The sequence below is a fragment of the Callorhinchus milii genome, unplaced genomic scaffold, assembly GCF_018977255.1.
Source record: "Callorhinchus milii isolate IMCB2004 unplaced genomic scaffold, IMCB_Cmil_1.0 Scaffold26, whole genome shotgun sequence".
In the NCBI taxonomy this organism is placed as follows: Eukaryota; Metazoa; Chordata; class Chondrichthyes; order Chimaeriformes; family Callorhinchidae; genus Callorhinchus; species Callorhinchus milii.
Window position 1 is genome coordinate 2,148,545 of NW_024704767.1, and position 16,793 is coordinate 2,165,337.

General features: G+C 39.9%; 1 protein-coding gene across 3 annotated transcripts; it reads right to left on the reverse strand.

The window, feature by feature from the left end:
- Positions 1 to 415: 415 nt before the first annotated feature.
- Positions 416 to 11,142, reverse strand: tex9 (testis expressed 9). 3 transcript variants are annotated; one of them, XM_007906562.2, is made up of 12 exons: positions 11,091 to 11,142; positions 10,205 to 10,305; positions 9,249 to 9,312; positions 8,876 to 8,955; positions 8,105 to 8,153; positions 7,807 to 7,883; positions 6,497 to 6,672; positions 5,923 to 6,005; positions 5,236 to 5,409; positions 2,322 to 2,456; positions 1,976 to 2,110; positions 416 to 1,804 (listed from the first exon to the last, which is right to left on the reverse strand). In XM_007906562.2, the coding sequence occupies exons 1-12, from the start codon at positions 11,121 to 11,123 to the stop codon at positions 1,730 to 1,732; spliced, it is 1,182 nt and encodes a 393-aa protein (XP_007904753.1). In that variant the 5' UTR covers positions 11,124 to 11,142; the 3' UTR covers positions 416 to 1,729. The 3 variants fall into 3 exon arrangements, with proteins under 3 accessions (XP_007904753.1, XP_042200058.1, XP_042200059.1); XM_042344124.1 differs by lacking the exon at positions 11,091 to 11,142 and adding an exon at positions 10,403 to 10,560; XM_042344125.1 differs by lacking the exons at positions 9,249 to 9,312; positions 11,091 to 11,142 and having other exon boundaries at positions 10,205 to 10,253.
- Between the last annotated feature and the right edge of the window lie 5,651 nt (positions 11,143 to 16,793).

Below are 16,793 nucleotides of genomic sequence, written 5' to 3' on the forward strand. Positions count from 1 at the left end.
ATTTTATATTATTTTATTCTTCATAGTTTGTTCTTTTTAAATATATCAAGTTATATTAATTAGGACAATACAAACCCATAGTTGTTTGATACTTTGTGACAGCCACAATTTTTACATCAATTACTTCATTACTTGAATAAAGTCTCTATAATTAAATGGAAAACTGAAATAAGTTTTTTAAAATTTAAGTGATCATTTGGTTGAACTAAGTTATTGTAACTTTCAAAATCTATCACTATTTACCTTTTTCATTAAAAAATTGCATTCATTCTAAAGGTCGGTGTATTTTTGCTCATTGCCTTCTCTGGGTTCCATTGTTTTCAGTGGAAAATACAGCAAAAGGCTTTAGAGCTAAATGTTAAAAGCACACAAGCCTTTTAAAACTATTTCAGCAGTGAATGACAAAACCAAAGAATTTGTACTCCATTGCAAACATATTTATTGACATTCAGTATAATACAGTTTGTAGCTATGTAGGGTGTCAATATGTAGGATTCACCTGAAATTTTGTAAACATTTTAACCATTGACATTTTATTTTAAAATATATTGGTACTATATACAACTCAATATTTTTACATTCACTGCAAAACTTAGGTTAATCAGATGGCCTAACTGGAGAATTCTTACTAAATAGTACTCAGTGAGTTCTTGAGTTCTTAAGCTGTTGATGTCATTCCCTCTTCCCTCATATAAATTAGTTAGGTTCCTGAGTATAACTTATTTGTTCTTTTCATCCAAGCAGAGAGCTTATTACAAAGCACAACAAACAGTCGAACTTGAATAAAATCCTGCTTCTAACAACCCTCCGTTTTTAACAATTCCAACAGCAAAACCCGATTATTTTCAGTGGAAATGAGTCTTAGCACAAGAGACACTTAAACATGACCAACCCGGACACAACAATGGATTTCTGGGCACAAACTGCAAACCAGGCTTGTTACTGGTGCTTCAGAGCAGAATTTCATTGGCTTCGCTTTTTATTTTGAATCGTCTCGCCCTCAATGGTCCTTCAGCCCAAGCATGTGATCGGACGGTGAGTAGGCTGGCCTCTTGGCGCTGTGGTGAGGGGGTCGCGGGTGGCCTTCAGCTGAAGAGGCTGGGATGATGGCAGCTGCTACCGATGTGCGCTCCTGAGGGCTGTTGCTCGCTGGCTTGGCAAACCTGACTGAGTTCTCGGACCGCTGGTGAGATCACAAAGTATCTGGGAGGTCGGCTCGGAGATGCACCTCTTTAACTCTGACTATAGTGAACACCCTGATATAACAATCTTTTCTGACGGTCTCAAGGGGGTTCATTACAGTGAAATTTGACTGTAAAACAAATAAGGAGGCAGAGAGAACATATTGCCCTGGCCACTCTGCCCAGTGAGCATCACCTGGTCTTACCCAACCCACCACTGGTGGGCAAGTTTTCAAACATTTTGCTCCCACTCTCTAAACTCAGGATTCAGTGTTTGTGCTTTGCATGGGAAGGAGAAAATTAAATCAAACATTAAATGAAAACCAGTAACAAACCCTCCTCCATTTGATGCATTGCTATGTGAAAGAAAGGTTTGCATTTTTATGGTGCCTTCTGTTGCAACTTCAAAACATCTCAAAACACATCAATAATCCTTAAAAAAAAGTTAAATTGGTAGAACAGCGTATAAGTTTTAATCACAAACAAAAATGATTCAACACACAATCACTACTAAATTTATATTTTGCAAAGCCAGCTTTCTATTCTAATCAGTTTCCCCATTCCAATGCTTTGATAAATTCCTCTTCAGTGAAGGAGAGCATCTTAGCGGCTTCTATATGCATCTGTAAAAAATGAAAATCCTATAATTCTCATACTGCTGTTATAAGTTATCATTTAAGTCTTTTACATGTACTGAAGCACAAACATGGTTTCAAAACTCCAAACAAAATTATTGTCATTGTAAACATACTAATATTGAAAATGAAATTATCTTCTGAAAACTCACAGCTTACCTTTTGCCTTTTAAGAATATCTATTAGCTTCAGCTGCTTTTTAAATCCTGTCATTAGTTCAGCTTTCTGCTTCTCCAACCTCTTGTTTTCTGTCTTCAGCTGTTCAATCTTTCCTCTGTCTTGATTAGCTGTGTCCTGATGTTAAACAGAAACATTTAGTGTGTGCTCTATGTTAATAGCTTTCTAAAAATGGCATTTATGCATTTTTTAAAAAAAGTATAAGCCTTTTGTGTCATCTATTCAAAAGACATTCTGGCAATATGGTTATGAACCCAACATTAGCAAGTCCTTGAAAGTACTCATGTCTGTGTTAACTGGAGAACTAAGTATGAACTTTATACGTTACCTTATTGCCCTGCTTCAGTTTATTTAGCTCAGTCTTGTATTTTTCAACTTCTTCTAGTGCCCTGTTCAGACGAACTTCTGTGGCATTCTGGTTTGTGATGTTCTGTCTCTGGCTCCTCTTCAGGCTCTCCAAATCCTACAACAGGCAATGTACGACTATGAACATTTCTGGAATATTTTTAAGATGATAAATGACAGGAAATTGTGTTTGCTATTAATCAATCTTATTAATGGTGCACCCACTCTAGATATACATAATAGTTCTGAAAATTACTGACCCTATTTTATATGTGATGTTTATGTCAGCTTAGTGACACGCAGAAAACGGCAGAATTGACACAAATTCTTGCTGAGGAACTGCTAATGCCAGGTCTTATTTTCCATTATTGGTTCAACACAGCGGTAAAAGCTTGCCATCAGCAGATTGAGCATCAGTTAAGCTAATTATTGGGTAGTGGATTTAATTAAATAAGGCAGTATTTTCTGATATAACTAACCTTTTAAACAAGCCCTGCTATAAATCCCAATTGGAGAATTATTATTATTATTACTGCTGAAGGCAACTTCTGTGCATGATACAGCATTTATATTACTCGAAAATAGCACTAGCTAGGGATGGAATGGAGAAGTTTTACAATTGGAACTGTATCATAGTGGGAGAAAAACGAGTTAAGTTACCTTCCAGTAAAGGGAATAAGGCAGAAAATTAAAAACAAGTTTTGGCAAGAAAATAAAAAGATAAGTATAAAAATCTCTTAAGAATCAATAGGAATTCTACCTACTCACCAGCAGATGGCAGCAACAAGCCACTTTGTTTTTTAAAAAATGTAATTGTAATTTGGGGACAAAAATACAAATGTGTCTTATAGTCCATAAGCTATTTTTTGAGCTGTTGTTTAATTTATGGGTTGACCATTGTTAAAGTCAAATTATAACATTTAATTATGCAGTTAACCAATGAAAAGGATCACTGAATCACCCGCATTTCTGTTCATTGGTGATTAGTGTTATTAACATGTCTGACCAGTTTGCTTTATAGCTTCTCTGAGTGAGACAACCTCTCAGTGCTGAATTATATTATAAACCCTATTTTTGCTGGAGCTCACTTGTTTAATTAGTCCAAAATATTTTTGGGCTCATTAATAGCAGATCTCAGGCCATCATTACTTGTGGTAAATGTAACTTTGGGTCAGTAATACTGTACTATTCACCTACCCCTTTATTCATCATCAATCATTTTTCCAAGCCATAGTGGTAGTCAAGAGAGGGGAGAGAGGATAAGCTGGAAATTTACCAGTAGTTATTTTTACAGCATCTACCATGTGGAAAATTGCGTTACAGCCAGAAGCGGGATCAATCTGCACTACTGGCAACATGGAAACTTCAGCCCTCCCTAAACTCTGTTCTTCCATTCCACTTCTTTATTTTAGAATCAGTTTGAATAATCACAAGTAAATAGAGACTGTAAAATCCTACAATTGAGGAAGCAGTGTGCATTTTGCCCTAAAATGATATTTGCATCAATCTAAGTTATAATTAGACAAATATCTGAATTGAAATAAATAGCACGTCCAATCCAGCCTGAATTTCTATTCTTAGTGTATTTGTAAACTAACACTATCCTCCAAAAGCTACCTTTGTTTTACTTAATTTTTGTAAAAATATATTTCTGATTATAGAGAATGTAAAGTAAAAATACAAAGAGCGTTTTTTTGAAATAACTGTGCAACTAACATTTGACAACTTAAGATATTGAGTAGCAATTCACTTGTGTGAAATAATAGCAACAAACAGAAAGCCTATCAACAACACGGCCACATGTGTCTATAACTCTCCTCTTGACTCCTCAAGGCTATTTTTACTTGATATTTAATTTTATCCTGCTTCAGTTGAGTTGCTCAACAATTTTATTCTGGAACAATATTCATTAAAACGTCTACGTTTTGGCTCCTCAGCAAGACTGAACTACTCTTTTAGAGAGACTAGTTCAATTCTCCTCATATCACTTTGCAACTTTAAATCGATAATTTGTTAAACAACAAATATTTTTTTCTGCTAACCTTTGGCAAAGAAGATTTAAAATATCTTAAAAACTAAAAAAAACAGCTGCTGTATGGACATCTGAGCAGTGGACCCAGTCATGGGCAGATCCTTATAGGTTACCCTTGGTAACCTGTTCCCTTCCTTGCTGAGTCTCTCACATGGTTTGAACACTAGCTGACAAATAGAGGTTAAAATCATAACCTCCCTTCAGTACAGTCACCATGTTTGTGTTGCATGTTAGATTTTAAAACTGAAACAAGTACTGAAATCTCTCTGATACTCTTTGTGATCCTCTTTATTTTTATTGGCTATTGCACAATAAACTGTTAGGGAAGCAAAATGTAGCACTTTAGATTGGAAAATATTTTGCAATAAGTGTATTCTGCTAACATTCATATTTTTAAAAATCATCTCGGGTTTGGAAGTTTTTTTTAAACATAAGATTTTCAAAAGCGATAACACACACTAAAGTTTAACCCACATGAAATATTTAAGTTATGAAAAACTATCAAGTTTCCCACTTTTTCTCCTCTGTACCAATAATCAAAGTAACTCAATTCTGGTTAACTTCAAAACATTTTTCTGCTCATAATATAGTTATAACGTACAAACTATTAGCTCTCAAGGGATTCAGTTAACAGGGCAACAAAAATTGCAGGTTCTACTGGATTAAGAATGCCATATAATTGCCATGCACTGATGGTTAGTGTTAATGGGTAACGGCAATGGGGTCATCAGGCCTTGAGAAGGATGACTGGGAAACAGATGGTACCACACCTCCATCCTGGGAAAACTAAACAAACTCAGAAAAGACAATGGTCTTCTACAGGAGGTGAATTTTCTCAGACGTCATTGTAATGCAGAACAGATACCTTTTGTAAAGAAGACAGTTGCTGCTGCAGTCCATCACTTTTCTGGTGTGCCTCATCTGCCAAGTGTTTGTATTTTTCGATTTGTGTCTGCTGAATGCCAGCTGTTTTCTGTAATCTGCTCCGTTCGTCCTCTGTGTCTTTCAGCCGGTTGCTCAAAGTAGTGTTTTCATCATCCTATTTTTCACCAACAGAATAAGAGACCATAAGATACTGAGTAGGAAATATCCTTACCATTAGATTTCTATTGGAACTATTATTACCAATTGAAATGCTCACTAAAATTTTATTCAACAATGAAAGGCAAAGTTAGTGATGCAAAGTGGAGAAAGCTGGATCAATATGTAAATAAATCACGAATTTGTGCATTCACAACAGATTTGCGAAATAGGAATACTGATCGACCATTACAACCACTTAGTGAATAATGCATCAAGGCTACAGATTAGATCAGAAAGTCATGGGTAGAATATAAGTTATCTGATCACAGCCGGAGCAACATTTGGAGTGTTACAATTGGCTTTGTGCTCCTGGGTTAGGAACGGGAAATGAATTTTAAATCCCACAATTCCTGTCATGGGCAGGAAATAAATATAACACCGAAAATAATAATAATAATAATCCTTGCATTTGATATAGACTAGGAATATAACTACTACTACTCTGTGTAACTTGTATTTCAATTCTTACCTTCTTGTTATACTCATGAACCAATTTATCCAATTCTTCCTGCATTACTCGTAGCTTTGCTTTCAGAAATCGAATCTGGGCCTCTGTGAATTCAGATTAAATAATTATGGATTTTCGTAATTCTTTCTGCAAATAACAAGAATGTCTTAATATATTAAAATATGAATCATTAATGAATCACTGATAAAAGTATTAACACATTAAAAAGAAAGAACTGCATAATGATAAGGAAGTACATTCATACTGCAGACTATAGTAAAAACGTATTATATAAGCCTCAGTCTTGACACCTCTTAAATACAATATTAAACTGCCATTGCAGTTCAAAACACAAACTAATTTGTATAAATAAAGTCAAGTTACAGGTCTTCTTTAAATAAGATTCAAAGTATATCAAATGTTGATAATAATTTCCTAAAATATAGCTGCCAATGATACAGCAGTATTCATCTTCACCTCTAACTATCAAAACAAATTAATTCAATTATTTTTCCACCCAGTGTCCATACATGCATTTTCTCCAAACAACCAGAATTAATAATGCAGACTAACAACTGCACAAGGTCAAACCCACCTGTTCCCATTTCATTGCATGCACTGGGCATCACATCATCTTCCACTTCAACAAGCGAGCCATCCTCCAGTTTACCTTCAATCTCATGTATTATCTTTACAAGGGAAAAATCAGAGTTGTCTGCTGGAACTGCAACATCATCAGCTGCATGCAATTCAGTAGCTTTGTGTTTTACACTAAAAGTTAAAAAAAATGAACCCATGAGAACTGACCTTCCTATCTACAGTTCAGCATATCAACTTTTTCATCAATTTAGAATTAAGAATCTCCAAAGTGCAAATGTTAAGAAGAAAACACAGTTCAAAATAGGTAAATAAATTTGCAACTTGGCAAATTTTGCCAAGCATGTCACAGTACATTAGTGAATTAAAATTGGCTGTCATGTACAATAAAATAAATAACATAGAAAAAGCCTTAGACTAACAATACTATTGGCTATTTAACTGTATTTTAGCATCAGACATTAATCAGGCTTGAATTTACAGAGTGAATGTAAATGTGAGCCAACACATGTTCTCAATTATTTCAAAAATTCACAATTTCAGTAATACATTTGGCTGTTTTCAGATGTGAAAATTCCTTTTGATATTACCATCTGAGCTTTCAAAGTTAGACGCATTTCTTGACTGGATCATTAGTACACCTATTAAAAGGGTACCTAGAAATTCCACAAATTCTTACACCTAATCCACATATCCAAAAGGACCTTATTATAAAATGTTTTTTTTCCTCTTGATTGATGTGATAAATGCCAGGAAATATATATTAAATTCTCAAGGCTTACATTGAATCTATTCATAAAACTATGAATATTTTTTTTCTAACACTGCACTTATCCTAAAGATTGAAAACATACATTATTCATTTGTAACATAACCATTTAAAGCTCAAGTCATTCTGATTTGCTGTGAATTGATTCTATGCATTGCAAAGTACCAGTTTTTTTGAAGACATATAACCCTTCTCTCGATTCTATTTCATTATCCACCCATTCCCCTCTCTACCAGCATCTCTTGCATAACAGTGTGGATTTGGCAGGAAACTGCTGTTTCCCCACAGTGGTTTGCCCGAAACTAGGAATTCAGCAAAGCAGGAGGAAATCAAACCTCTGATCACCCGTTTGTAGATTGCCAGTGTGTTCTCCACTGTGCCAATAGCATTCAAATGTCACTTTTGTTTAGAATTAATCTACAACTAATTATCTTATTAAAACAGTTAAATGTGGTTATGTTTCTAAGCTTGCATTTTAATGAAGTTCAACTTTTTAAAACCAAGATGAATTAGATTTATAGATATAAAATATACTGTACTTTGTCACTTTCTTGCCTTTATTTGCTGAACATGGTCTGCTATGCTGTGTGGCTTTCAATCCAACCTTATTCTTATTCTGAGGAGAACAAAGAACAAAAGTGACATAGCTGCTAATGCTTCCTTATCAAAGTTGAAAGTGTTTTGAAAGGACACAAGTTTTACAGTGCAGGTTTTAACAATCTTTACCAATATTTAATAATCTATGTCATTAAAAACTGATGAGTTTAAATCCTTTATGTCCAAACCTAATCAATGAATTATCTGAAAAAGCTGATGTGAATACACTTCTGTTAATACCTTTGATACTTTACTTTCAAGAGATGTTACATCAGAGGAAAGGAATTCTCTAGGGAAAAAAAAACATTAAGAGGGTAATTGTTACTTGGAATTGGTAAAATACAGGGGATAAGGTCCTGTACGGATTATTCATTGACTATAGAATAAAATTGTTATGTTATTTCTGTTCTCAAATAACGAGGAGCCTACTGACTTCAGAAACTCAGTGCAGAAAATGAGCATCCTTGTACATATATTTTTTAGTCATATGTGCATTTTTAAATCATTAGAAAACCTTATCACCAAATTAATCTGTCTTATTGCTGCATTCAACTTCTAAAGCAATTTTCTCTTGCAGATGCTTATCAAAAGTAGAGAAAAGCTCAATGAATATGAATTATTTATCTTGATACCATCAATGCAAATGAATAACAAATAAAAAGCTTAGCAAGACTTCAAAACCCTTTTTAAAATATGAACCACATCAACACTGCAATGGGGTCACCATCTTTAGATGTACAGTAATCAGCTACAAGAGACTCAATCTGGTTAAGTGCGATAATACACGTTTGTCACTCTTCTTTACAGAGTATCCTGTGAGGAGCTTTGGGACATCCTATCGACATGAAAGGCCTATACTACACGTAAGTATTATTATTACTATTAATAACATCTATGGAATATCAGACTCCATTTTGTGAAGTAAGGAAAGAAACAGTTGGAGAACATTCATTATTCCAAACTTTCCTGCTTAACAATTCTTTCATTTTATTTAATGCCCAATTATCGTACCTTAGTTTCTCGTCATCTTCTAGGATATCAGTTCCAATATGAGACGATACTGGTTTAGACAGCATTTTTTCTTGTCCCTTCTAGATACATATAAAATAATATAAATATTGACACAAATTATTGCAAAAAAATCTGGAACCAACCTTCCTCAGAACATTTCTCCCAAACAAGGGCAATCATTGTAAAAACACTAATTGCCAAGGCGCGCACATAAAGAATGGCCAATAGGTTGATGGAAACCATACAATGATATCCCAGCATAAGAAAGTGAGTCAAAACAGGAAGGGAGGAAATAGGAGAAAAATGAAGGAACATCCTCTGCAGAGAGCAGTAAATTTCTAAATCCAGTCTCTAAATCATTGGCTGCACTTACCATAACTTCTTCAGCCTGGCGGACCAGCTCAGCTGTTTTTGCTTCAAGTTCTGCATTTAATCGCCTAACAAATTGTAGAATTTATTTTAGAAATATTCGATGATGACAAATTTAGATTTCAATTACAAACAACTCCAGACTAATTATCAAAGTTGCCACTATCCCTCCAACTCACTCTCTCTGTCTATCTTCAAATCCCATCCCCTCATCCCCAACTCGGTGCCCAACCCCTCCACTGTGAAGCGCTTCAACATGTTATGGGTGCTATATAAATGCAAGTTATTGTTACAGGAATGGAATGCAGTCTCCCTCCCTAGAGGATTGCACCCTGCTTACTTAATTCCACAGAGTATTACAACAACAACAAAATTACATTTGTATAGCGCCTTTCACATCGGGAGGTCATACCGAGGCGCTGGACAGACAGAGTTACGGACCCGAGCTGGGGGTTGGGGTCAGGAAGGATGAAGGACGGGGGGGAAGCAGAGAGATCGAAAGTACGGTTGAAGAGGAGGGTCTTGAGCCTATTCGTAGCAGGTTGGTGAAAGACAAGGCTTGAGGACCCCACAATGTGTATTCAGGATTGCTGGAATTCAACCAATTAAAATTGTACAGCTTGCTGACTGAGAGCATTGTCTGGCAAACTTCTCGCTGCTAGGACCGCCTTACTTGTTAGACCTTTGTCTTCCAGGGTTAACAAGAGGCAATGGCACGAATCCTGCACCCATTAGCCAGCCTCACCCAGCCTGATGAGCCGGGCTGGCTGGTCTGTCACCAGTAGTGCCCTGGAATACTGTACTGGACAACCGAGACCACCACAGTAGGGTTGACTCAATTCCAGCTCAGCTCTTACCATCTCTCCCCCTACCCCCCCCCCCACCACCTACCAGTCACATTATAGGACATAAAATGCAACATTAAACATATTGTTTGTTTCATTCAAAAAGGTGTTATACTTGTATTCTTCTTCCTTGGCCAGCAGATCTCTTGGACGCTGTTTCATTGCTGGTGCTGAAGATGGATGGATGTTTGATCTAGCAGGTACAAAGTCCTTTACCTTGGTGTAATTACAATAGAAAATATCGAGGTTAAAAAGACATTTTCCAAACAGTACTGTCAAACAACATTGCCAAATTTCAAGGTACGTTTCTCACAGATAATCGCAGATATTCAAACGGCAGTACTGTCAGGAGTTGTGGGAGCCTCAGAGCTTTTTAAACTTATTTAAGTGGAAGCAAGCAGACATTATAGAAGGATCTCTGCCCTCTCCATTTTCAAAACTTGTCGAAAAATTTCTCCAGTGCCCCCCCCCCCCACTCCAGTGGCCCCCCTTTTTCCAGGGCCTCCCCTCCTCCAGAGGCCCCCCTTCCTCCAGAGGGACCCTTTCTTCCAGAGGCCCCCCCACCACCCCCTCTCCAGTGTCCCCACCACCCCTCTCTCCAGTGCCCCCACCACCACCCTCTCCAGTGCCCCCACACCACCACCTTCTCCAGTGCCCCCACACCACCCACTCCAGTGCTCCCCCCACCCCTCTCTCCAGTGCCCCCCACACCACCACCCTCTCCAGTGCCCCCCCACCACCACCCTCTCCAGTGCCCCCACCCCCCTCTCCAGTGCCCCCCCACCCCTCTCTCCAGTGCCCCACCACCCTCTCCAGTGCCCCCCCACCACCACCCTCTCCAGTGCCCCCCCCCTCCCGGCTGATTGAAGGGGCGGGAGGGAGGCCTCAGCACAGTAACCATTGCCAGGGCAACCGATGGTGTCGGTGACAGACATTAAACAAACCCAGGCTCCCGTTGTTGCTTTCGGGCGACCATCGCGGAATAGGTTTTGTCCGTTTACCTGCGACGCCGCCAACCTCCGGCCCGCGCTCATCCCCCCGCCCCACACACCGCCCCGCCGCCGCCTCTCGGTCTCACAGCGTCTCCCCGCCGCCGGAGCGCGGGCCGCCGCTCGCGACAAATTCAAAATAACCGACGCCAACCGAAGAGTGGGCGGAGCCAGAACCGTGTCACTCAGGCCAGAGGGGAGGAGCCACACGACCCGCGTCGCTCGACAAGGGGGGGTGGGGGTGGGAGGAGCCACATGACCCGTGCCACTCAACAAGGGGGTGGGCCCGGATACCCTGTCACTCAGACTCGAGGGGTGGAGCCCGATACCCTGTCACTCAGACTCGAGGGGTGGAGCCCGATACCCTGTCACTCAGACTCGAGGGGTGGAGCCCGATACCCTGTCACTCAGACTCGAGGGGTGGAGCCCGATACCCTGTCACTCAGATTCGAGGGGTGGAGTCCGATACTCTGTCACTCAGACGCGAGGGGGTGGAGCCGATACCCTGTCACTCAGACTCGAGGGGGTGGAGTCACAGGACTACTTGGTGGGGAGAAGCCAGAGCCCCCTGATTTTATGTCACTTGAGAAAGCTGGAGCCCCCGTCACTCAGAGAGGTGTTCAACATGGAGCTGGTGCTTCGTTTCGCCCCCACGAAAGATAGATACACAGTCGATCCACTTCGCAGTATATTCTGTGAGGCGCTTTGAGGACGTCGCAACGGCGACGTGACGAGGCGCCGGTCTCCAATGCAAGGATTATTATTATATTATTATTGTGTTCGTGCCTTGTCTGCTTTTGCAACGACTGCCCCAGATACTGATGCTGTTTCAAAGTTCCATTAATAAGCTTTTTCCATTTGCAAAACAGCTAAAAATAAATTGGACTGGAGTGACAAACTACAGTCCAACAGCTGATTATTTAATGTGTTTTCAAATTATGATTATTATTATTACTATTATTGTTGCTCAGTAATGCTAAAGATTATTATGACGGCCATTCATTCCATCTCAAAATAAAATAATTCCTTTTGCAGTAAATCGATCAGCTTGTTTCAGACCGAATACTCGTAACAACAACAAAACTACATTTGTACAGCGCCGTTCACGTCAGGAAGACATCCCAAGACGCTGGACAGACAGAGTTTCGGACCCGAGCTGTGGGTCTGGATTGGGGAGGGTGGAGGGCAGGGGGGGAAGCAGGGTGACCGAAAGCACAGTCGAAGAGGAGGGTCTTGAGATGGGCCTTGAAGAAAGCAAGGGAGGGGGCGAGGTGGAGGGACTGCGGGATGGAATTCCAGAGGGTGGGGAAAGAGTGGCAGAAGGCCCACCGGCCAATGGTGGGGTAGGCGAAATGGGGGACGTGAAGCAGGCCGGAGCCCACTGAGCCAAGGGAGCGGGCAGGATGGTAGGAAGTTAGGATGGCGCAGAGGTAGGGGGAGCAAGACCATGTTTGTAATAAGATCTGCCATGTTTCGCCCACAAATATACAGTCACTTTACAGTATATTCTGTGAAACGCTTTGAGACGTCTAGAAGACGTGAAAAGCAGTATATCAAATGCAAGGATTATTATTATTATTATTATTTTATGGTATCAGCCTGGTACCTGGTTGCACTCTCACCTCAGAGTGAGAAGGTTGTGGCTTTAAGCCCCACATCAGGACTTTTGAGCCTGAAGGCTGACATTCACTCACTGCTGGAAGCTGTGGTTGAAGTAAAAAACATTAATGTATTTAAGAGGAAACTTGATGCATAAGTGAGGGAGAAGAGAATAGAGTGGAATATGAAGGATGGAGGCTCATGTGGAGAATTAACACCAGCAAAGACTAGTTGGATCAAACGGCCTATTTACATTCTATCTAAAGCTATGTAATTTTTTTTGAAAATGTGTCACTGTTACAAATGCAATTTTGCTGCATAGGACCTGTGAAGGAATGCTAAACAAATAAAATTATTCACACACATATTTAGAACAGCTAAAGAAGTATTCTCAAACAGAATTTGAAAAGGTTTTGAACATCTATAAAGCTTTACCCTGTGCCCTCTCTCTTGGTTTTAAAGAAGTGTTGATAAGTGTGAGAATGTGATCAAGAGATTCCTATATATTTTAAGCACATCTGCCACCCATAGCCACCAAATAAGAAATCAAAATAGTGTGACAGCTCCACAAGGTGTAAAGTGGATATAGACTGACCTGGGAAATCTATCCTCAGTGAGAGTACTTAGGTACTTGGCACAGGTTAGATTAACTTGTAGTTGTTAATCTTTGTCAGCCTCACTTCAACAATTACTTACGGGTTCTTTTCATCCCCCAAGGCTACGGAGACCAAAAACAAAACACGTCTGTTCTATGGTAAATTTTAACAAAGAGAATCTGCCATTTGAGGTGAAGGCACAAAGACGTTGAAGAAGCAGAGAAATATGATGTTCTGTTACATGAGAGGAGTCTGAAAGGGTTCTTTGCAAATTTTGTGACTGATTTAGAGAATAAACCTCTTTTGCATACGACTGGAAATCGGTTTCTCAAAGGCAACAAGAAATCTATTTTCTGAAATGTTCTTCGGAATAAAAAGTCTTGTTTCAATGGCGTCATCGCTCCTCAAACAAAAAATCCATTGCAAGTTGGAAATTGCATAACTAATGTCGAATGAAGATGCCCTCCCCTCATGAAGGCATTGGACTCGTTTCTTTTATTTAAGGTAAAATTCTACGAATCCTGGTTACTGTGCAGAATCGTGCTCATTGTTCACTTCTGAGTCTTATCACTGAGGATAAGTAGATCATTGAATGGGCGGGGGGGGGGGGGGGGGGGGGTTTATGGGGAGGTGTAAACATCCACACATTATCATGCAACAACCACACATGCAGGCCTCTGCCGGAGATTGCTGTCGTACAAGACCATTCTCCTTTGACCTTGTCAACATTGCATTAAACTGCAAAGTGAAGAGGATTGCGAGTTGACTCATGTTTTAACATATCCCCTGGGAACATGGCTGGGTCATTCCAATGCACAGACCAGTTGAAATCAGGATCTCAAAGCATAGGGAATCATGGTGGAGTTCCAACAGTCTCTCATTATAGTATATAGCATTTTAGTGCTAAACCAACAGTGCCAGACAGGGATCCCTTTAAAGACCTTTAAAACAACAACAAAATTACATTTGTTAAGCACCTTTCACGTCGGGAGGACGTCCCAAGGCGCTGGACAGACACAGTTACGGACCCGAGGTGAGGGTTTTGGTGGGGGAGGGTAGTGGGGGGAAGCAGGGAGATCAAAAGCACAGTCGAAGAGGAGGGTCTTGAGGTGGGTCTTGAAGGTGGCGAGGGAGGAGGTGAGACAGAGGGATGTGGGATGGAGTTCCAGAGGATGGGTGCAGAGTGGTGGAAGGCCCACCCGCCGATAGTGGGGCGAGCAAGGTGGGGGACGTGAAGCAGGCTGGAGCCCGCTGAGTGGAGGGAGCGAACAGGGCGGTTCACAGAAATACTCTTATCCCGCAGAACAACTTCTACAATAAATTACCAATAACTTACTATTTGGGTCTAATCTTTTTGATGAACAAAACTGTCAGCTGCATTAACCTTAGGCCTATCTTAAATTTTCTTAGGCCCAATGTGTTTTCAATCTACATTGTTATGTCTATTTTGGAGTTTGCCGGACTTCACTGAATGAAGCCAAAATCAGATAATTGACCAGACTAAACAAAACTAGACCGACTGAAATGTTGGCGGCCCCTTCATCTGTTTTCCCTATTTGAAGATTATCTTCATATATAGAAAACTCGAATTTGTGATTTGAATAAGATATTTTACAGATGTCTCCAAGTTCTATGGAAAAAACATCTACTTATTGTGAAAACCTTCATTGCTATAAGTAAGTAGCTCCTTGCTTTCTTTGCAAACAACAAAGCAACATGACTTTGAATGTGAAAACCAAAGAAAAATGTGAAAAACAAAGTCAAAGGGAAGAGACGGCTTACATTTAATAATTAACAATCAAGAGTATATTTTCAGCATCAGACAACCATTGTAAAGCAGATGCAACCAAAGAATGAAGCCATGAGTGACCAAGTGACTGAGGTTCAATGACATGATGACAGTGGAGTCCTGTAGCTCAGTGGTTAGAGCATTCGCCTTGCAAGCCAGACAGCTGGGTTAAATTCCAGGCAGGGCGAAACCTTGGACAAGTTTCTTTACTCCACATGCCTAATAATAATCCCTCCAAACCAAAACAATAATAAATTGGTCATTTTCAATCCACGACTGTTTGTGGGACACTGCTGTGCGCAATTGGCTGCTGCGTTTCAAATATACAGTCAATTCAATTTACAGTGTGTTCTGTGAAGCGCTTTGGGACGTCCTCCTGACGTGAAAAGCGCTATATCAAATGCAAGGATTATTATTATTATTATTCTGTGAAGCGCTTTGAAGAGTTGAGAAGACGTGAAAAGCTCTATATCAAATGCAAGGATTATTATTATTTATAAATGAAAATTGAAATGATGTACCTTACAAGTTTTGTGTGTCATTGCAAAGATTATGCAAAACTCTGATTTGGACTGGTTCACTTTCCCAACGAGAAAAGGCTACTTCAAGGTGAGAGTTTATGGTGGAAAAACAGAATGAACAAAAACAGTTTGCTTTGTACTTCTGGATACGACAGACAATTATTGAGCGCTCTGTGTGATATTCCCAATACCTCTTATGGTTTGTCAGTACTGTATTGCTCAGTGTGTTTTGCTCTCCCATCACCTGGGTCACTTAAGTGCTCTGAGACGTTATCCTGCTTGGATATAAGTGCAAGTTGTTGTTGTTGAGTCGGTTTTTACAAACGTTCCTGTCTCCACCGAAGGCTGCAAATCTATACACTCTTATATATGACCAAATCTGATTTGACTCATTGAATTGCATCGTTCATGAGTCACGAACAGAGGTTTAAACATACCATTGGTGTCACAGCAGTGGTTACCAAATACAATTGCAGCAATGCCAATAGAAGTGCACACATAAATAACGCTGATTAACCTAGAAGGACATGACTATTTGGCCCAAATAGTCTGTGTTGGGATTTATACTTCACACAAGCACTCACACCTCCTATTTCCCTCCTTACCCCTCTTTTCCTTTTCCACTCATGTCTCCTCTTCAATATGTTGATATTTTGTGCTTCAACCATAGCTTCCGGCAGTGAGTTCCACATTCTCACCCTTCCCCCGTATAAAGAAGTTCCTCCTAAACTCCTAATTTAGATTTACCAGCTATCATACTTGTAAATAAACTTGTTGAAACCTTTCATTATCTTAAACATCTCTTTTGAGCCCCCTCTCAATTGTCTCTTTTCCAGAGCGGAAGCTACAGCCTATCTCAAACCAATCTTTTTTGATAGCTGAATCCATTCATTCCAAATAAAAAACTACGCTGTCCTCTCTCCAAAACTACAATATTCAGGATGGAGACCAGATCCGAGTGAACTGTGACGGCCGCTTATGTTTGAATGGTATTTACCATCTAGGCTCACACTTGAAGACGTGTAAATTTGGGCAAAGCATTGGAAGGCTGACACCTATCTCTGGCTCTCCTCTTGTCGTTCTCCGCACTGCCTCGGACAACCCTCCGTGAGGGGTGGTGCGGAGAGAGCCGGAGTGAGAGGGATCAGACAGCGAGGGCGGTGATGGGAAGGGAAGGTGGCAACACAAGTGGCCCATTGACACCCCCCTC